General features: G+C 41.1%; 1 protein-coding gene across 1 annotated transcript in view; it reads left to right on the top strand.

Moving 5' to 3' along the window:
- Positions 1-342: 342 nt before the first annotated feature.
- Positions 343-22,990, top strand: part of NPTXR (neuronal pentraxin receptor) — a 28,238-nt gene continuing 5,590 nt past the window's right edge. The window contains exons 1-3 of the mRNA XM_075287262.1: positions 343-1,095; positions 18,566-18,797; positions 22,081-22,322. Of these exons, the coding sequence (XP_075143363.1) occupies positions 535-1,095; positions 18,566-18,797; positions 22,081-22,322 (1,035 nt within the window). The 5' untranslated portion in view covers positions 343-534. The remainder of the gene's footprint in view (positions 1,096-18,565; positions 18,798-22,080; positions 22,323-22,990) is intronic.

Genomic DNA, 22,990 nt, shown 5'->3' on the forward strand with positions numbered 1-22,990 from the left:
ACCTGACACTGAAACCCATGTTTCGTCATAGATAGAGCCATGGAGGAAGTAACTGTTGTCTTAAATGGCTGACAGCATAATGCTATATGACACAATTCTGATGCCTCTGGATACATCTCTGTGTATTTCTTATGTGGCATATTACTGAAATGAAACAAGAATATAAGCTGGAATTTTCAGCACATCAAAGATTTGTATTCAATTGTTAAACTGATATTGTGCTGGGTAGGAAAGAGTTAAATAGAGCCAAGCTAACTCACTGGGGGAATAAAAAATGAAGAGGAGGAGGGAGGTGTGACGTGCATGCTATCTCCTCCCTTCCTAAGTCACAGACCAAGCAACGACTGTGCACTAGAGAGAGTAGGGCTTGCTCTCCATCCATCTGTTTAGACAGACTCTCTGCAGCCACAACCAAGGCTTTATCTTTGCACAGGCAGCTCTACTAACTCCAGGGGTGGTGGTGTATTTTCTCTGCATAGGGGTCCCACTTTAGCTGTCACCCTGAAGTTTCTGGCTGTATTACTGGTGGCAGGAATGCTAGCATTCCTTGGTGCCATCATATGCATCATAGCCAGTGTCCACCCAGCAGCCAAGGGACCTGTCCTTGGTGCTGAAAATGAGTCTGCTCCAGCTGCTCCAATGGAGAAGAGCCTAGGAGCTCTCCATGGTGTTAAGACACTGTATGGATCAAAGGATGCGTTTCTTGAGCTCTCCGGATCCAAGTCTCAGGGTGCCCCAAGCTTCAGCAGGCTGATCTGTACACCTCTGGCCATGGAGTGCCCCTCTGATGTGCAGAGAGATGCCCCACAGTCTGCAGGAGAAGAGCTGCTATCCTTGCAGAACACAGCAGAACAGCTGAGGCAGACAGTGCTGCAGCAGAAGAAGCAGATCCTTACTGATCAGGAGGCCATCCGAGAGCTCACAGGGAAGCTAAATCGTTGTGAGAATGGACTGGAGAAGGGCTACCAAGAAGGCGCTGATGGATGGGGGCACAAGGAAGGAGCCATGGGTGACCTGCCCCTTGATTCCCCCCAAGCAGTGCAGGAACTGGAGGAGGCAGTCAGGACCCTGAAAGATCGCATTGAAAAGATTGAGGTAAGGAGGAATAAATGCATATTCATCTACAGGTACCTGGCAGACTCCTGAGACTTGTGGACAGATGCAATTTCATTTATAAAGACTGTACTTAAAGGAGAAGACGGTGTATTACTCCAGGACAGTATTTAGATTGCAGGGCAAATGGAAGTTGTTATCTATCTATCTATCTATCTATCTATCTATCTATCTATCTATCTATGTATCCATCCATCTCTCTAAAGTAAGAACTAAGCATTCAGCCAGACAGGAAGACACAAAGACCATGTAGACAGAGTTATTGATCACTGGACAGTGTCTACACTCCATAGGTGCTACACGTAATAATATAGCTACTGTATTTAATAATAGCCCATATATATCATCCATAGAGGAGTCAGTACTGAATTTATATCACACCAAATCTCTATATTTCTAAGGCTAGACGGCTAACATCACTCAAAATATTAGAGTCTACTAAAGATTATCCTGGCTTCTCGCTTGCTGTGACAGGGCTGATGTATATATTTGTTGTATACAGATTTTATCTAGCTGCTTTATTACTCTTCCACATTGCACAGGGAGGGATCAAAGCTGCTGAAGCAATACTACTCACACATTTCTCAATGACTGTGGAATTGGCCTGAATTGGGTAGTAACTTGTAGAAACTGATGTTAATGGTGCAGTCATTTAGTACACTGAAAAATATATTAATATTTATAAAAATCCATAACCTGATGCTACATAAACTGGACCCACTTAGTTATATGTAGTGTTTTTCTATATTTTCTGACGTAACATGAATTAACTTTATGTAAATGATTCATTAGTGCAAATGGTAGGTAATGATACCACAATATATTGTGCCAAATGTCACACTCAGCTCTACACATTGACAAATCAGTTCTACTAGGTATCTATATATGTGAGTCAGTGATGACATCTGTACATACATATTCATCAGCAACACTGACTTTCATGTGTCAATCTAGCTGAGGCTAGTCACATGTGTTTAAGTATATATAGTGTATGTCTGAATAAATATTGTGTGTATATATATATATATATATATATATATATATATATATATCTATATATATATATATATATATATATATATATATATATATACACACATACACACACATATAGCATAGATTAAAGAATAGATTAAAGTCCTAAGTACCATCCACACATATTAGGTATCACCAGGGCTAGAAGTGAAATATAATTATCATCTCTAATACAGGCAATGTATGTAGACAGATGAATAATTCAGCACATTTAGTGATAATAAGTTAAGGGACTTCAGTCACAGGGATGCGAATCTCAAAAGACACAGAAGAGAGAATGTAGTAAGTATTCTACTGTGACAAGATGCAACAGATATTAAGGTAGCATTGTGTTGTTACATTACTAAGGTAAGATAGACAGATAGATAGATAGATGGATGGATGATAGATTATATAACATAGACAATGCAATATAAATATATGATAGATAGATAGATAGATAGATAGATAGGAGATAGATAGATAGATAGATAGATAGGAGATAGATAGGTAGATGATGGATTATATAACACAGATAATGCAATATAAATAAATGATAGATAAATAGATAGATAGATAGATAGATAGATAGATAGATAGGAGATAGATAGGTAGATGATGGATTATATAACATAGATAATGCAATATAAATATATGATAGATAGATAGATAGATAGATAGATAGATAGATAGATAGATAGATAGATAGATAGATTATACAAGACAAAGTATATTAGCGATATAAATACAAAATAGATACTAGATATAGATATATAGATTGACTACAAGACAGAATATCAAATATATTAGATAGACAGATAGAAAGAGAAAGAGAGACAATGTATTACTATTGATGTGTGATACATTTCCAGTGAGTACAATCTGGCTAGTATTTACTGGATGCTTCTCTCATTCATATCATGTCCCATTTCTGTATAGCTAAGAGCCTACAATTGTATTAGCACCCGCTGGGTTTACTTTCTGACAATTCTTAGCCAGCATTATCTGTTGGACATCTGAACATTATTCCTGAATCAATATAATGAATTCCACATCCTTTTCCGGCCTCCCTCCAGCGCACTCCCTATGTCGTCTCATTAGCACCTCTCCTCAGCCTCGATTCTCCTACAGAGAAGACTTCCTTTGTCACAGACACCCAATAGTCTTCCCATTACAACCTGGAGAATCAATTGAGTGAAATGATGCTGAACACAGCCTTTCTAATAGGCAGTGACTTGCGCCTATGAAAAATGAATGGCAGGTTGTGTAACGTAGATGGGAGAAAATCAGGTTGTGATGCATGAAGTGTTTATGCAACGGATTTACACATGCGGCTCTCTTTATTTATAGGACTGTACTGAATGAAAATTGTTCAGCTGTCTGATATAAGTCAATCATCAAGGAATGTCTAATATGCTTGGTATTATTAATGTGTTCACTCGCTTGACAAAATCCACTTAGTACTGCCATAAATCCCATGGTCACCCAAAGGCGCGGACAGAGTGATGTGTTTATCCATCATGGTTGTCAGATTAGTATATGTCATGGTAAGCACATCATTAGACAGGTTCTCTGGGGGTCAATACTACATTACAGAATCTGGATCTCAATATCCAGGAAGGCAACCAGTGAAATTATATTTTCAAGATGGAAATTTTGGCAAAATTTTTACTACTTGCAAAATTATGCAGCTCCATTATCAGCACTTTACATTGCCACAAGTTCCTGTGGCAATATATTCTCATAGGAAACCATATTCAGGATTGTAGCTCCATTTTGAGTTTGTTGTCTTCTAACCACAGGAACCACAGAGCCACTGGGGGAATTTCTGATATGTCAGGTTATATTTTGGTACTGATTTCAATGAAAGCTACATAGTTCATATATTATATGCTGGTTCAAGTGATGGCTACAGGTTGTCAGAATTGTATTATTTAAAGAAACAATGAAGCTAAACATGAATCATAAAAGTAAGCAAAGAATATGATTGTCTTCACAGTTTGTCAGTATGCATGATCCTGACATAGTCTTGTAGAAAATCCTGCAGAGAACTCATGGGTTAATCTTCTTCTGATCTGTTTCACTTTTGATTGCTTTCCCCCTTATGGGGCAGGCAGGGCAGAAGATAGCGGCTCCTGCTCCAGACAGTTGTCTTTGTGCATATTCACTTAGAGGAATTTAGAGCTCATTCTAAGGCTACATTCACACTACAGTGAATACTGAATACCGTTTTCTCAAGGGATGTCACACAGCAGCAATAATTTCACTGTCAGCGACAGGGGTCTATTCACATAACTGTTACATTGTCAATGGATGTTTTACATGGCCGTTCTGCACCTTTTTCATGTGAATCTATCCTAAAGCAGAAATCTGTCTCACATTTATTTCAATGGCAAGCAGAGTCAGATTTATTCTGCTGATTTTTCCAGTTAACAGGAAAATAAAACATCTTGCTTGTTCTTCAGGCGGATTTTGCCTGAAACTTCCATTAAAAAGAATAGAAGGTAAATTTTGTAGTGAATTATTGAAGCAGATTTTTTTGCTCCTGGCCAAATTCTTCCATGTATACATTCCCTAAGGACCTGTTCACACGGCGGAACTTGCTGCTAATTTTAGGGCGGATTCTGATCTAAAATGACTGGCAGATTCTTCCCTGATTTCTCTTCCCATTGTGTTCAATAGGAGGCAGAGACCGATACAGGACACTGATCAGTCTTACTCGATCTTGCAGCAGATTCTGTAGCGGAATCAGTCGCAGAGTCCACGGCTTGAGACAGCCCGCTGATTAAACCCATTGATTACTGAAGAAGAGTCAAGAGCAAAGGGGGGCAGAAAATGAAGAGGAATCTGAGGCTGATGTCCACCTCAAATTGCACTTCATTTTCTGTAGTATGAACAGTGCTTAAATTGTGTCAGAACGCGACAGAACTCAGTTTTGGTGTAAAGACAAACTGTCTTTCTGCGTTCTGGTATAAAGAACCCCACAAACACCGCTATTATTATACCCGGGGTATAATGATAGGAGGGCTAGGAGAGGTGAGGTAACATAAGAACCACTTACTTACCTCTCCTGGCTCCAGAAGGCTTCAGACCTACTTGGTGACGTCACGGACTTCACATGGGCCAGGCTTACATCCTTATGTGTCATGACACAAGCCTGGCTCAAATGATGTCTCTTCCATCATTGAAGATGTCTGACAACAGCAGAGAGTGCGCCAGAGCCCACGAGAGGTAAGTAACATTGTTTTTCATGTTTGTATTCTCCCCGGGTTCTCCCATTAATTATTCCAGAGTTCCCCCTAAAATTTTTTCCCAATTTAAGCATTGAGTATGAATGAGTCCTTACAGTCATACAAAAGGAGGAAGAGTGGGGACATGGCTGAGCTTCAGTGACACACAGAAAATATTGTTTTATATATTTCTCAGTTCTAATTATGAGACAAAAAAGGATCAAAGGAACAGGGAGCTTGTAAAATATACAATTTTGGTGAAATCCTTACTCACGTGTTAACCCCTGATAAGGTAACATGATTAGAGGACTAGGCTTCTTATAAAAACATGGGGATTTATTAAAGTCTTCAAGGAAAAAATAGTTACTGGGAAAACTTCCACAATGACAGACATATCAGTCAATGTCTTATTAGCTTACATCATCAGAGAAGCTCATAGTTAGGTTTCTTCAATCTGGTTGTAGTTCCAGCTTGGTTCTTAGACTCTCGTGGGATGGTCACAACATCTTCAGGAGACAGAGAGAAAAGACAGCAGACAGAACCCCCCATGGATCCCCCTGACATGTGTGTCTGTCACTCATTTATGTTCATGAGAGAGGGTATTCCCCATCATCCTAAAGTTTCTTTGCTTCTATATTTGGACATTATGTAAATAGTTTACCCTAACCCCCATGCACCATAAGATAGGAGACTGTCGTCAGCAGGATAGACTTAACCCTATATGCCATGAATATTGTAATATCATAATATTTAATGGAGCTGAAGTGAGGAACATCTGAAATTTTTTTTTATTTTTTGTGTATTTTCTAAGTTAGGTGTTCCTTTAAGCCTGTGTGAAAAGAAACATGAAATTATATAATTTTGTATGTAACTAGAATAAATCAAATATCTACTCTTTCACCCTCTATGGCCATTTACAACTGTAGGTAATACCATTAAACCCTTCACCAACCTAAATCAACGAAGACTTTTGGGTTTCAGGCCTCCAGTCATGACCTGAATGTACAGTATCCACATCAACCCTTTATAGAGTAACTGAATAAACTTAAGTATGCAACTATATACTATCCTTAAAGGAGATCTCCTGTTATGGGCACTTATCCCCTATCTACAGGAGCCCGATTGCTAGGTCCCTAAATTATCAGGCGGACAAGGTAATGAAGGTCCCACTAAGGCCACCTTGATAATGGAGTGCTTGTGTGACTGGTACTCCATTCACTTCAGAGATTACAGTTCTGGCAACCCCATAGAAGTGAATGGAGCACTCGTCTCACAAGCTCACAAGGATGCCTTAGGGGAACTGTAAGTCTCCCATCCTTCTGATAACTGGGGAACCAGCAATTGGGCTCCCAGTGATCGGACACTTATACCCCATCCTGTGGATAGGGGATGAGTATCCATAATGGGCTAGCCCCTTATTTCTGTTCTTAGGATAGGTCGTCAATATCAGATCAAAAGAGGTCCAACACCCAGCACTTCCACAGATCAGCTGTTCACACAGCTGCATGACTAGAAGATGATCTGCATTAACCTGGCCTGGCCACTAACATAGAGAACAGAGCCTCCAGCACCCAACTCTATTCTCTGTTAGTGGATCAAGGAGTGTGCTAATTGTCAGACCTTCATCAATCTGATATTGATGACCTAATATTAATATAGAAAGTCTGACCATTTCTTGATGTGGAAGCCAGTGGTATTATATTTTGTGAAGATATTGAGAATATTAGGTCTTAGAGAGCTTATACCTTGGCTTAAAATCTCTGGAAGCACCTGATTCATCTATGTGACAATATAAATATATATAAGTGAGTATTCTATGATTCAGAACATTTTCCAGCCATACGTTGTACATCTCGCACCACTTGGCTCTCCCCTCTGCCTCCGATGAATAATTAAGCATCGCTGGAGTCACAAGTCCCATCTTTCTTGTGTGCGGTTTATTACTGGCGTGTAACGCTCGGCTGAGCTGCCAGCCCTGTCTCATTAGCATGAGTTGGTGTATGTGTGAATAGACCTTATATGTCCATATCATGGTTTAAGAGCGCAGAGAACCAAATACTAACTATAGAGGAAACCAGCTAGGAGATTTGGGAGCCTCTGTGATGTTGAATCATTTATTGAAGGAATTCATAGAAAACCATTTTCTTTGCTATAAAAGCAAGGGTTGAGCCAATGTTTCCTGACCATCTGATACATTAAAATGGAAAATACCATAGAAAAATGTTTTCCTTCTTAACAATTATATTGTGTATTCTACTGTTCTAGTTTTCTCATGTATTTGACAGACATTATGTGCAGACAGATGGATTTATTCACATAGATTTATCAGCACAGATTTATTCGGGAGGGGTTGTATGCAAGATCACGTTGATGCATGGGCTCTTTAATTTATATATTTAGTCATTATTCTACCTATCCCTTCAATAGGTATAGAGAGAAGATATTCTATGGCACTTTACCATCTGGGGAAGCATGATATATAATGGAAACAATGGAAAACAATGGAACAAAAGAGAGATAAGACTACATTGCTGCAACAGTTCTCATAAAGCCTCTCCATACTATAGCATCATCTGAGAAGTTCACTTATCCCTGACCTGTAGGAGAAGAGCACAATAACATGAGTTCAGACACATATACTGTCACAGTATACTGTGCTTAACCCTTAAGTACTATCATGGTGTCTATCATACACCGCTATCATACACATATCATTATGATAGACACCATGATAGTACTTAAAGGTTAAAGAGGACCTTTCACCACCTACTCCAACTCTTTGCATCCTTAAATAGTGTTTCTTTACTGATTTGGATGCAGTTGGACTTTTTTCTCTAACCAGCACCATTTGTGAATGTTAGTTTCAGCCCCCAATATGCTAATGAGGATTTCTACTGTCAGGTGGGCGGTCATGAGCTGGAGCAGATACTTTGGAACCGCCCATCTGACGGTAAAAAGCCTAATTAGCATATTGAGTGTTTAAGCTAACAGTACTGATTGCTCAGGAATGGTGGGAGCTACAGAAAGACAAAACTCAAACTACGCTGGAATCAGTGTAGCAGGATCTTTTAAAGGATGCAAAGATCTGTAGTTGGTGGTGGTAAAAGGTTCTCTTAAATTACACAATGAGATTAAAGCCTTATTCATATTTCAAGGTGCAACTCTATACACTCACCACACACAGGGTTAGGGGTATGCCATGTGAATGTGACTCCCCATTACTGTGGATTGAGTCCCATAGTTTAGGTTTACGTTCTGTACAGTGCCCATATTGTTTTTTCACCCCATGAGTCTAGGTCTCCTAAGAAGTGATTTCAGAGAGTGACAAAATGTATAAGAACTCCTAATAAAGTTTATAGAAAGCTGCTTTAGGCTGAGGCCCCACATCGCATAAACACAGCTTTTTTGTTGCAGATTTTGTTGGGGTTTTTTTGAGCCAAAGCCAAAAATGGCTACAAAAGGAATGGGAATTATATAGGAATTACTTATTGTCACTTTTGCTCAGACCACTCCTGGCTTTGGCTCAAAAACCAGCGCAAAATCTGCAACAAAAAAAAGCTGTGTTTCTGCAATGTGGGACTTCAGCATTAGGCACTGACTTTGAAAAGATAGAAGTTTTTCTTCGGGAAAGAGGATCACACCCCTATCTTATGGTTCCACCAATCTATTGATTGTCTGGTAAGATCTACGCATTAATTTGTGGAACACATGATAGTAACTACAGATGAGCGAACACTATTCGAAACAGCCATTTCGAATAGCACGCTCCCATAGAAATGAATGGACATAGCCGCTTCCATTCATTTCTATGGGAGCGTGCTATTCGAAACGGCTGTTTCGAATAGTGTTCGCTCATCTCTAATAGTAACATAGTTGTATCCAACCATATCTACTATTTTACTATCATGTATTCCACAAAAGACACAAGTCCATCAAGTCCAACCTTTATACCCACCAAGTTGATCCAGAGGAGGCAAAAATATCTCACATGGCTCATGCCAATTGCCCCATCAGAAAAAAACTTCACATATGGCACTTGAACTAAGTCCCTGGATCAACATCCTATCCCAAACCTTTCTAGCTTCCATAACCTATGATATTCTTATCGTCTTGAACTTGTAGTTCTCAGACATCACTACATCTTGTGGCAGTGAGCTTCATAATCTCAACACTCTTACTGTAAAGTTGCTCTGCCTGCTGCAGCCTACTAAAATTAGTTGAAATTATGACCCCTTCTGTGTAATTTCCTATATTATGCTTACTTGCATGACAGCATACTGTATATACTGTATATGAACCTGGTGGTATAAGGCTGAGTTCTGTCGCAGAGACTGACGAAACTCAACTGAGAAAAATGTCCTACACAGAGGACATTGCAGTCAATGGGGTCCATGGGGCTCTGCATGAAACCACTATTTTAGTGGCCCGGGTCTCCATCATTCAGGTCCCCCGACAGAAAGACTGTTGGTGATATTACATAAGGCAGTGCATTAAGATTTTATTCTTATTTTAAAATATATATATTCTATTTAGGTCTTAGCTGCATTTTTAATTGTGGAAGTAAAAGTTACGTTTTACGTTTTTGGAACCCAGTGCTGTGATATATGACTTATTCACATTTCCCTTTTTAATGGATGCGCGTTGTCCATGTTCATCCCAACCATTGATTTTTAATGGCCAATACAGATTTTATTTTTATTACAGACCATTTGTCTGTGGAAAAGGTCAGAGACAACTTTTATTTTGGTTCATTTTATGGATAAAAGATACCCATTAAAGTTTATGGATCCGTGAAAATAATGGACAGCACACAAAGCATTATTAAAGACAATGATAAAGATAAAAATGCTTTGAAAAAGTGGTTGATCCAGAAAAAAAAAAGATCAGCCACAGAATGTACATGAAAATGCAATCCAGAGGATCATGTCCTGATCAACACAGACAGTACACATCTGTTAAAAAAAGAAATGTGAATATGGTCTGAAGAGGTTGGCCATGATAACATGGAGTCTTCTTTGTATTCTCGGAAACAGCGCTACTTTTGTCCTTGGGATGCGTCTGCTATTACTACACAACCTGACTCATGTGAATAGGACTCAAATGTGATATCAGACACAGTCAGCGCACAGGAATGGCTCTGTATCTGGTTACAAATAGACCCAGACAAATCTTTCATAGAAAATTAACCAGAACACGTGTTTGTCAGTCTGCGAGGTCTGTAAATAAAGGGGCCTTCTCCTTTTCTGCTCCTTCCACTGGAGACCAGATGAGTAGTGGGCTTAGTTATAGGAGGCTCCACTTTCTTCAGAGTAATAAACTGAGGTCATTGCTGAAGCAGGCAACAGCTCAGTTGTGAATGGGTTTTAGAGCAATACTACTATTCCATCCATCTTGATTCATAGCGTATTTTCTAACTGTTGATGAAATGTAGCCATTTTTTGCAGGACATGTAGCAGTGCAGATAAAGGAATCCCATTAGAGCCTGTGGCAGCAGTATAACTCATACAGTGCTCACTACCCCAGCTCTTACATTTGAACAGGTTGTTCTCTGTATCCATATGGTTATAGTGTATAACCCACATTTATACTGTCAGTAAAGTCTGTTCTAGATATATTTCTATAAATCATTTTTAATTTTTTTATTTGTAAAGGTACCGTATATACTCAAGTATAAGCCGACCCGAATATAAGCCAAGGCCCCTAATTTTACCACAAAAAACTGTAAAAACGTATTGACTCGAGTATAAGCCTATGGGGGAAATGCAGCAGCTACTGGAAAATTTCAAAAATTAAAAAGGTCGGAGTTTTTGGGTGCAGTAGATGCTGGGGAAGGGGAGGGGGTGTTTTGGTTGTCTGTCTGCCCATTCCCTGAGCTTGAGGACTGTTTTTTTTCCCCCATTGGAATTCAGCCTGGCTGAATATAGGGTATCTGCATTGCTCTTATTAACCCCTTCCTGACAGAACAGGAGCACTGCAGATACCCTATATTCAGCAGACCGGGCACTTTCAGACACAGGGAACCCTAATGTGTATGTGTTTCACAGTTATTTTCTACTTTTATATGTATTCTAGGGAAAGGAGGGATTTAGAACTTTTATTTACTTTATTTTTTTATTAAATTTTTTTTAAAGCTTCTTTTTTTTCACTATTTTATGGGAAATTCTATACATTACTGTTGTGGCTGGTCATAGACCCCCCTCCCAAAAAAAAAAATTATTTTTTTTTTTTGCTTGACTCGAGTATAAGTCGAGGGGGGCTTTTTCAGCACAAAAACTGTGCTGAAAATTTCGGCTTATACTCAAGTATATACGGTACATTGAAAAAAAAAAGTAATGTAAATGTGTCATAAATCATGTCCATTGCTTTTCACCACCCTTTCACCCTATAATAATGATAACATTGGTCGTCATCTGTGCACCAATACTTAGACACACTACAAGTTGTTATTGTCACATTTAATCGCAGTATTAGTCTAATACAAAGGTACTCTATTCGTACAACTATTCTAATTTATTATGGCTAGAAAAACTTTACAAAGACGCAGTGATATAGAAAGTCCTTCAAATTGGGAGCTAGCTTGTTTGTATTCGGGATCGGCTAATGCTCAAACATATTGGGGAATTTATTAAAGTGTTTATGCCAGTATATTGCAGGGTAAAAAGAAAAGTTGCAAACTGTTGCACAAGTCTGATTTTGCTCCAAAAATGTGCAACTTTTTCCATTCTGCACCTGTAAATTATAGCACCAATCTACACCAGCTGTGTACCGGCAAACTAACTGCCGGATGATAATTTGCCAAATTAAGAGGCCAGTGCCAGGTTTCTGAAATTCCCCTCATTGAGTATCCAGTAAAACATTAACCCCTTAGCGACCCTTGACGTAACTGTACGTCATGGGTCGCATGGGGATGTATGGAGCGAGCTCACACGCTGAGCTCGCTCCATACACGGCAGATGCCGGCTGTATAATACAGCCAGGACCTGCCAATAATAGCAGCGGTCGGTGCCCGAGCCGATCGCTGCTGTTAACCCTTTACACACTGCGGTCAAACGTGACCGCAGTGTGTAAACGGCGCCGGCGGCATGGGCGCCGCCATGTTTTGCCGATCGCCGCCCTCCTGAACGTCACATGAGGGCGGTGATCGGTTGCTATGACAGCCGGAAGCCTATTGAAGGCTTCCAGGCTTGTCTCTGCACTAGATCTATTAGACGATGCCAGAGGCAGCGTCTAATAGAAGTGCTGCGATTTTCCTATTCACTGCAATACTGTAGTATTGCAGTGAATAGTATGAGCGATCAGACCCCCTAGGTTTCAAGGTACCTAAGGGGTCTGATCATAAATGTAACAGAAAAAAAAAAAAGTTTTTAAAAGTATTAAAAAAATAAAAAAAATTTAAAAGTTCAAATCACCCCCCTTTCCCTAGATTAGCTATAAAAGTAATTAAAGAACATTAAACATAAACATATTAGGTATCCCCGCGCTCCAAAATGCCCGAACTATTAGAATATTAAAACATTTATCCCGTACTGCGAACGGCGTAGCGGCAAAAAAAATAAAAACAGCCAAAAAGCGTTTTTTTCAACACTTTGCCTCCTATAAAAAATTGAATAAAAAGTGATCAAACCATCAGATCTTTCCCCAAACAGTATCAATAGAAACGTCATCTTGTCCCGCATAAAAAGACACCACAACCAGCTCCATACATGGAAATATGAAAAGTTACAGGTGTTAGAACATGATGACACAATTTTTTTTTTCTATTTTGCAAAGTTTATCATTTTTTTAAAAGTATCAAAACATTTCAAATACTATATAAATTTGGTATCACCGCGTTCGTACTGACACGTAGAACACAGGTAACATGTCATTTGTACCAAACAGTGAACGCTGTAAAAATTAAACCCATAAGAAAATGGCGCAAATGCATTTTTTCTCCAATTGCACCTCATTCTGAATTTTTTTCCAGCTTCCCAGTACATTGCACAGCATATTGAATGGTGCCATTACAAAGTACAATTTGTCCCGCAAACAATAAGCCATCATGTGACTCTGTGAACTGAAAAATGAAAAAGTTATGGCTCTTGAAATGTGAGGAGGGAAAAACGAAAATGCGAAACCAAAAAATGGCCTGGTCCTTAAGGGGTTAACATTACATTTTCCTGGACTTTCCAACGGTGTTTGACACTGTCCCTCATAGACGTTTAATGGGTAAAATCAGGTCCATTGGCTTGGAAAATATCAATTGTAATCGGATTGAAGACTGGTAGGAGAATCGTATCCAGAAAGTTGTGGTTAATGACTGCAGGTCAGACCAGTCCTCTGTTATAAATGGTGTACCCCAGGGTTCAGTTCTGGGTCCACCATTATTTTACCTATTTATTAATGATACAGAGGTTGGGATTAATAGTACTGTCTCTATTTTTGCAGATAATATCAAGCTATGTACCGTAGCATAGTGTAGTTTATAGATTAAGTACGTAGGTTACAAGCAGACTTGAGTGTTTGGGCGTCCACATGGCAAATGAAATTCAATGTCGATAAATGTAAAGTTATTCATGTGGGTACAAAAATAATCTGCAAGCAACATATGTCATAGGGAGAGTATAGCTGTGAAAGTCACTGGTGGAGAAAGACCTGGGTGTAGATCATAGGTTAGGCTGCGGTCACACTAGCATTGTGTGACTGTTCGGGGACTCCCTCCCCATTCTGGTTAAAATATGCAAAGGACTTTTCTCTCTGCAGATTTCAAGTGAAAAATATGCAAAAAGTCCAGCGGATCCCATTATAGGCTATGGTTTCTGCAAGTAACTGCTTTTTTCAGTGGATAGGGTTTCGGTTTTTTCGGGTCTCCAAGCAGATCCGAAAAACAGAAACCAAACATTAGGGTGAACCTAACATTAAATTACAGCATGCAATGTCAATCAGCTGTTTCTAAGGCCAGCGGGATACTGTCATCTATTAAAAGCAGTATGGACCCATATGAAAGGGATATATAATCACCGTGGGGCGCTCCCTCAGTTTTGACTAAAAAGATTTAATCTCAAGAACTGACACATCATCTTTACTATATGGACTGTGAATCTGTGGAATGGGCTATCCTAGGAACTGGTCACAGCAATCACAGCTGCCAGCTTCAATAATGGATTAGATGCCTTTTAAGGCGGATTGCACATGGCCATGTACTAGTCGACCAGCCATGCCACTCGATCATAGCGAATGTGCTTCTGTAGCCCCATTCAATGAATAGGAGCCCTTGAAGCACGGCTGCAAAACAGGACAGGAATAGGACCTGTCCTGAGTTTTGTGTCCAGGACTGTCAGCCCGCACAAGGGACTGTGTATTCCAGAAACGTATAGAACACTGAACCACACCATGGTCGCCTGCAAAGGCCTTAGAGCAACATAGCAATAATGTCATGCCCTTCCCCATCCCCTGGTTGAACTTGATGAACATATGTCTTTTTTCCACCATACTATGTATCTATATAACAGAGCAGCGTAGTTGATAAGTTTGAAAAAAAAGAAATAGGTCCATTGTATCCAACCCATAATCCAAATGTGGTGACCCAGAGCAAGGTGAAAAATCCTCATGACGTGGGTACCTATTCCCTAATGTTAGGAAGAAAAATCCTTTCCAACACCAAATATCGCAAATCAGAATCTGGATCAACATCCCATCTCCTGAAATATAACATTTATATATTGTGACTATTATTATATTCAAGAAAAGCATCCAGGCCCTTGTGGAACTTGTACAATGAATCAGCCATTATAACATTGTGTGGCAGAGACTTCTATTGTCTTGTACTACTCTTACAGAAAAGGATTCCTGTCTATAGTGAAGGATTCTCTAGATATATGGGATCCAGAGTCTAGAGATCTTTGTACCGTCCATTGATATATTTGTACACTGTAGCCATGAAATCTGGGATTTGCTATTAAAGAGCCAATGAATAATGTAATGGCTGCAGCTTTCCAAAGAACACTTGTGGTGACTGCTATGGCAATACGAAGACTGCGCCTGTTCCTTTCATCATTTCTAAGTGGCAGGGAAGGAATAACACACCACTGAATTGATATTTGTCTTCAGCAGATATGTGAGCGATATAAAGCAGGGCTAAGGCACAAGAAGTAGGATTCTAAAATTAACTATATAAATATGGTCATTGGGTTGAGCAATGTCTGTGATGTATTCAGCGCCGCACCTCCCATGAGGCGACCTAAAGCGACCGCTTCAGGCGGCGCTATGCCAGGACCCCGGGCAGGGCAGCATTTTTGCTGACCTAAGCCAGTCCAGGACAAGCTGTCCTGGACTGGCTTAGGGTCACCGTCACTGAGCGGTGGATTGGGGAGGCCGCTGGAGCAGCGCTCCTCCAGCGGCCGCTCCTCACGCTCAGGCAGAGAGCAGGTCCTCTCCCTACCTGCTCTCTGCCTGCTAAAGACGCTCGCTCCGCTTGGCCCTGCCCCCTCCGCTCGGCCCCGCCCCCTCCTCTGGGGGGGGGGGGCGGCTTTCTGACGTCCGCCTCAGGCGGCAGAAACCCATGGTTCACCCCTGGATGCATTCTATAATGCTGCATGATAAATGTCTTTAATACTACAAGGTGTTATAGAACAGGCTCCAGCACTTGACTTGTCGCGCTCCACTGTTGTTAGACAGAGATAAGTCTGGTGTATATATGGCACTAACAATCCACATCCCTATCGCAATCCTGTGAGGGTCAGTGCACAGGGAGATTTTTGGCACTGATTTTGACGCTGAATCCGCCTCAAAATCAGCCTCCAAAAAAAGCCTCCCAATAGAACTTTATTTTGTCTGTTTTGTGGCCTATGCTCACCGAACTCTATGAACTGGGCCATGGAGACACGGGTGGCAAATGGATGTCATCCAGGTGCTGTCTCGACACCTCGACCCCCCACCAATCTGATACTGATGACTTATCCCAGGATATAAAAAAAATCCCAGAATACCCCTTTAAGGAATTATAATTACTTTAAATGTCAGCATTTATGCCAGAGAGGCTTTTCCATTAGTCAATAACTCGAGTCTACTGGGATAGGTGCGCACAAACCCAGACAGAACAAGCCTTTTACAGGAAGGGTTTGATATTTTCGTTGCTTTAGCCAGAGACATATTCACTTCAGGCCCTGCTAAACAGCTTAGTCATTTACCACACATGCTGCTATTGACTCACTTTCAGATTGGTATAGATGTTACGTTCTCGGTGTAGGCAGCAAATTCTCAGGAAAGCATAAGATCAGAAAAGCTTACCAGAAAATCAATTAATGGTGTTGGTGGAGAAATATCCTACATTTATATAAATGACATCAGCCTTGTCCCTTTAGTCAGAGATATTTACCCGTAAACGGAAGGCAAACACAACAAATAAATCAATTTCTTAAAGCGACTTTTCAGCATAACTACAAATATCTATGCTTTAGTTTGATACAGAGAAAGATAACTTAATAAATACCAGGACTTTAGGAAAAGGCCTTTTCAGCTTCTCCCTACCCGGCTTGGCTTGAGTGATAGATTTCTGCCTATCTGCACACAGAAAGTGACCTGTCAGTCAAGCTGAGCCGGGCAGGAGAACAAAGCAGACAATTCTCCTTGTGATATATTCTTCTAGTGTTGAAAGTTACTACGAAAAAAATCACTTACTTAGATCTCTATCAAGCATGCAACACATTAGCACATGTCTAGAATAGGCCAGAAGAAGCCACATTGTTAATAGCTATAGGAGTGCACTTAAAGGGAGTCTATCAGCAGGAAAAACATTACCAAACTAGCAGTGCTCATGGCCCACAGCACACTGCTGGAGTTACTTTTCTGAATCACTGCTTCATTTTGCTGTAAGTTTGCTTTTCCTAGTTATGATAAGTAGGTGAGTCCATTGGGGGATGTATTTCAGTGGCAGAGCACCACCAATATTTCTTCTCTTCCCTCGTTCCCCCTCCGAGCAAGAATGACATCACCCGAACTTTCTCCTCCTTCCGAGTCAGCGTTTTGAGGTGAGAAGCGCTTCCCCTCTGTTACATACATGGGCCATTTCTTCCAGACGTACACAGAGAAGCAAATCAATGTGACTTTTGCTTGTTTAGACCAGTGGTTCTCAACTTGTAGTATGTGTACCCAAGGAGATACACCAAGCAGTGTGTCTGCCATAGATGCCCCCTCAAAGCAAAAAGATGTGCTTGTCACACTATCTATGCCAGTCTTTCTTACCTACTTGAGAGCAGGATCCATCACCTGATGGACACAACAGTGTCCATTGGGGTACTTGTCTTGAACTTTGTTCACAAAGAGATACTTGGCTTGAAAAGGTTGAGAAGCAATGGTTTAGACTGCCTGTGGCAGAGGGGCCATGTAGGTTAGGGTATCCCTAGTAAGTTGGTGCCTCGGCCTGAAGAAGCGAGGTGCTCATTCTTTAGGCCGAGTCACCTCGCGATTCGACCTGAAGAAACTCCCTCCTCTGGACTAGGCCCATTCATTGGGCCTAATCCGGAACAGAGTGCGCGGCTGGATGCCGGTGTAGTGCACCGGCTTTCAAACGCGGCTACCTGGTTTTTGGATATCCAAAAAACCCTGTGTGAACTTACCCTAACAACTTTCTCAATATTTCCCATTCTTTTTGTAGACATTCTTGGCTTTGGCTTAAAAAAACTGCAGCAAAATCTGCAAAAAAAAAGCTGCGTTTCCACAACGTGAGGCCTCAGTTCTGTGCATTGTGAGGTCTACTAACTCAACATCAATGTGAAAGACTGAGATTATTCTGTAGAAACATTTATTTCTGATTAGTGCAACAAGTTGTTCATTTTAAGGGGGTACATACTTTTTTAATTGGTGATATTGGTTCTGTACAGCATTATTCCCTAAATAGCGGACTGCATCCAAAAAGCAATGCAGGAAAAACTACGCCAAAAACACAATGCACTTTTCACAGAAACTCCACACAGTTTTCCTCTGCAGACATTCTGCTTCCGTTATACCCATAGGGAAACCGCCAACATTTCTGTAGGTATAGTTGACATGCAGCGATTTCCAAAAACACAAATCGCAGCCTTTCCGTTGAGTGTATTTTTCTGCAATGTGTGGATGGGATTCACTAGACCATTTGGGGTACCGGCCTGATAATATCTAATGTTAACCAGTGGCATCTGGATTGAGGCAAATATTTTTTTAGAAACATATCTGTTGTTTTGTTTTTGTAGTTGGAAATTCAGCAGCGAGTGAACAACATGACCACTCCAACATCCACTTCTCCTTCACCACTTCATGGACGGGACTCCTTACAGTCTAAGCTACTTGAGCTAGAGGCCCAACTTCTGGCCAAACTATTGGAGCTGGAGAAAGAGCAGACAACAGCTTCAGGGGAGAGGGACAAGCAGGACATTGAAAAGGAGCTGAGTATCTTGCAAAACCGCATTGCAGAGTTGGAACAAGGTAAGATTCATATGGCAGGATTGATTATTAACAAAACTGTTAGGTTAACAAGTTCCATTTTTATGTTTTAACTAAAGCCACAAAGGAGATTTGGCGTATTAAAGCTGACGCATTTCTTACATTTCTGCTAGCAGAAAAAGGAACCCATTGAAGTCATTGGGAGGCTTTTTTTTCAGCGCTGAATCTGAGGCGGATTCCACACCAAATTCTTCACCATTTTCCTCTGTGTGAATGGACCCTTAGACTGCATGGTGTGGCATTTTTTGGAGTAGGAATTTGAGTCAGTTTCAACATGTTCGATCGGATATCAGGCTTTTCAATGTGTTCGATTCGAATCGAACATCACGTGGCAAACTCCAAAAAAATTCGATACCCCTCCCACCTTCCCTGGCGCTTTTTTTGCACCAATAACAGCGCAGGGGAGGTGGGACAGGAACTATGACACCGGAGGCATCGAAAAAAATCGGAAAAAGTCATTGGCTGCCGAAATCAGGTGACCCCAATTTTAGACGAATAGTGGATTTCAGATCCGGGTCATATGAGAATGTGAACTTTGTGACTATGAGACAGGGATAGCTGTACAGGCAGGGATAGCTAGGGATAACCTTTATTTGTGTGGGAATGTTATTAAAAATAACTTTTTGGGGCTCTATCTAGTGTGTAATTGTGATTTTTGTGAGATAAACTTTTTCCCATAGGATTGCATTGAGCAGCGTTGATTGGCCAGTCTACGGAATTCGGCCAATCAGCGCTGGCTCTGCCAGAGGAGGCGGAGTCTAAGATCGCTCCACACCAGTCTCCATTCAGGTCCGACCTTAGACTCCGCCTCCTCCGACAGAGCCAGCGTTGATTGCCCGAATTCTGTAAACTGGCCAATCAGCGCTGGCCAATGCATTCTATTGGCATAATGAAGCAGAGCTGAATGTGTGTGCTGAGCTCAACTACGCTGGTGGCGTAGCCGAGAGTTCAGTGCACGGCCAGCTCTGCTATGCCGGAGATTGAACTCTCAACTACGCTGGTGGCGTAGCCAAGAGTTCAGTGCACGGCCAGCTCTGTGCGCTCCGGTGGTGTAGCAGAGCCGAGGGTGCAGAAGGGTTCAAGTGCACCCTCGGCTCTGATGTAGCAGAGCCGAGAGTGCGCTTGAACCCTTGTGCACACTTGGCTCTGCTATATCAGAGCCGAGTGTGCGCTTTAAACCTTCTGCACCCTCGGCTCTGCTACATCAGAGCCGAGGGTGCACTTGAACCCTTCTGCACCCTCGGCTCTGCTACATCAGAGCCGAGGGTGCACTTGAACCCTTCTGCACCCTCGGCTCTGCTACACCTCCGGAGCGCACAGAGCTGGCCGTGCACTGAACTCTTGGCTACGCCACCAGCGTAGTTGAGAGTTCAATCTCCGGCATAGCAGAGCTGGCCGTGCACTGAACTCCCGGCTACGCCACCGGCGTAGTTGAGCTCAGCACACACATTCAGCTCTGCTTCATCACGCCAATAGAAAGCATTGGCCAGCGCTGATTGGCCAGTTTACAGAATTCGGCCGATCAACGCTGGCTCTGTCGGAGGAGGAGGCGGAGTCTAATATCGGAACTGAATGGAGGCTGGTGTAGAGCGATCTTAGACTCCGCCTCCACCGGCAGAGCCAGCGTTGATTGGCCGAATTCTGTAAACTGGCCAATCAGCGCTGGCCAATGCATTCCTATTGGAAAAAGTTAGCTTGCGAAAATCGCAAGCTGACAGGGATTTCCATGTAATAAAGTGATTTATATGCCCCCAGACATGCTTCCCCTGCTGTCCCAGTGTCATTCCAGGGTGTTGGCATCATTTCCTGGGGTGTCATAGTGGACTTGGTGACCCTCCAGACACGGATTTGGGTTTCCCCCTTAACGAGTATATGTTCCCCATAGACTATAATGGGGTTCGAAACCCGTTCGAACAGTCGAACATTGAGCGACTGTTCGAATCGGATTTCGAACTTCGAACATTTTGGTGTTCGCTCATCTCTAGTTACAAAGCCTCCCATTGATTTCAATGTGTATGTGTATGGACCCTAATGAGACAAATGGAGTCAAAAAAGATTAAACTTTGGATTCCATTTGACCTACTTTCTGTGCATTTCCATGTTTTATTTGCCATACACAACAGAACAGTATACCATAGCAGGCTTTTGTGTCTATCAGGAAAAAAAAAACCATAAACCAATGGATAGCAGATCAGATGGAATCCAAATTTTAATTTAATGGATCCATCTGGAGATATGTTTGAGCACTGTTTTTATGTGTTCTCGGTAGAATGCTTAGCAGAGAGTAAAATGTCATGTGAACTGTCCCTAACCTGTAATGAGCCGCGCACCATTTCCATAATCTGAAAGTAACCAATGAAAGATTCCAGACACAGACAACTAACAGAGCTAACTATGAGAATTTAATACACTAAGCATATCAAAAAACTTTTCATTATACAAAAAAAATAATTATTTGCTAGAACTGATTATTGTGTATTGTTAATTAAATATTCCTAATTAATTCCAACTCCCCGGCTTCATTTGTATATCAAAAGTAATTAGGTCAATAAGGAAAACAAGAAAAATATGTTAGAATATAAAGTTACCACTAGAGTCTATGTAGACAAGGGGTCATTTCCAATGCACACAATGGTATCCTTAAGAAAGAGATGTCATCAGTGTACCATAGACGAACATAAATCACCTTGGTAGGCTGTCAGCATGGGCAAGAACATGGCAAATACATTTCAATAATGAGAACTGTAACGTAATACACCTAAGCCGCAGTAATGGTAAACTAAGCAGCTGTACTCAAAGTCAAGCTGAAAAGGCTAATAATATTTAGGTATAAAAAGAGATAAAAACCACAATATTAAATATTATTATAAATCCCTTATAAAACCACAAAGGTCTTATAAGGGATCAGGGGTGAAGGAAAGGTGGTTTGGCATGTATATAGAAAAGGATTCTTTACAGTTCAAGTAGTCAACCTATGGAAATTGTAACCCAGCTAGTTATGGCAGGGACTATATCAGCATTTTAAAAAGGGTTAGATGGGTTTATCTAACATAAAACTACAAATTATGGGAATTTGATTATTACAGATGAGAGGTTAATCCAGGGATTTATTATCATATTTTTTTCCTAATATAGAGTAATTGGCATCTTCCTCTTAGCGGTTTTTGCCTTTGTCTGTATCAATAACATAAAGGTTATAGATTGGACTTGATGGACCTGTGTCTTTTTTCACTGTTATTAACTATATAACAATTCTGTTTTCCAGGACACCCTGGATACCACCCTGAGAACTTCAAGCTTAGTTTTTCAGTTCGCACCAACTACATGTATGGACGGATGAAGAAGACTTTACCAGAACTCTATGTCTTCACCATATGTTTGTGGCTGAAATCAAAAACAACTTCAGGATCTGGGACTCCTTTCTCTTATTCTGTCCATGGACAACCTAATGAGATTGTCCTCCTTGAGTGGGGTCACAATCCAATGGAACTTCTTATCAATGATAAGGTGAGACACTAGGGATTAAGTTAGAAAGCCTTATAAAAAAAAAACCAGGGCAAGGATATACATTCTCTTATTTTAGCTCATCTATCAAAGCCACCTATCTTTCCAGATGCCCATCTGTGTAATGACCATAACTACATGGACTCCATCTAATACTACCAAAGATGCTCATTTTAAGCCAGTTAGTTTATAAAATGTTTATGCAGTATCAAAAATGAATGATATCTAGTATGACAATGACAATAACTCAGATGGAGAAATAATGCAGTCAGGAACTAAGTCAAGGGTCCTCAACAGGAAGGTGGTCTGGATACATCAGGCCAGGTACCAGGCCAAGAGGATGATCTGGATACATCAGGCCAGGTACCAGGCCAAGAGGGTGGTCTGGATACATCAGGCCAGGTACCAGGCCAAGAGGATGGTCTGGATACATCAGGCCAGGTACCAGGCCAAGAGGGTGGTCTGGATACATCAGGCCAGGTACCAGGCCAAGAGGATGGTCTGGATACATCAGGCCAGGTACCAGGCCAAGAGGATGGTCTGGATACATCAGGCCAGGTACCAGGCCAATAGGATGGTCTGGATACATCAGGCCAGGTACCAGGCCAAGAGGGTGGTCTGGATACATCATGCCAGGTGATCAGAAAGAAGGTCTTAGTAGATAATAAGAA

This window comes from Leptodactylus fuscus, chromosome 9 (assembly GCF_031893055.1).
Source record: "Leptodactylus fuscus isolate aLepFus1 chromosome 9, aLepFus1.hap2, whole genome shotgun sequence".
NCBI lineage: Eukaryota > Metazoa > Chordata > Amphibia > Anura > Leptodactylidae > Leptodactylus > Leptodactylus fuscus.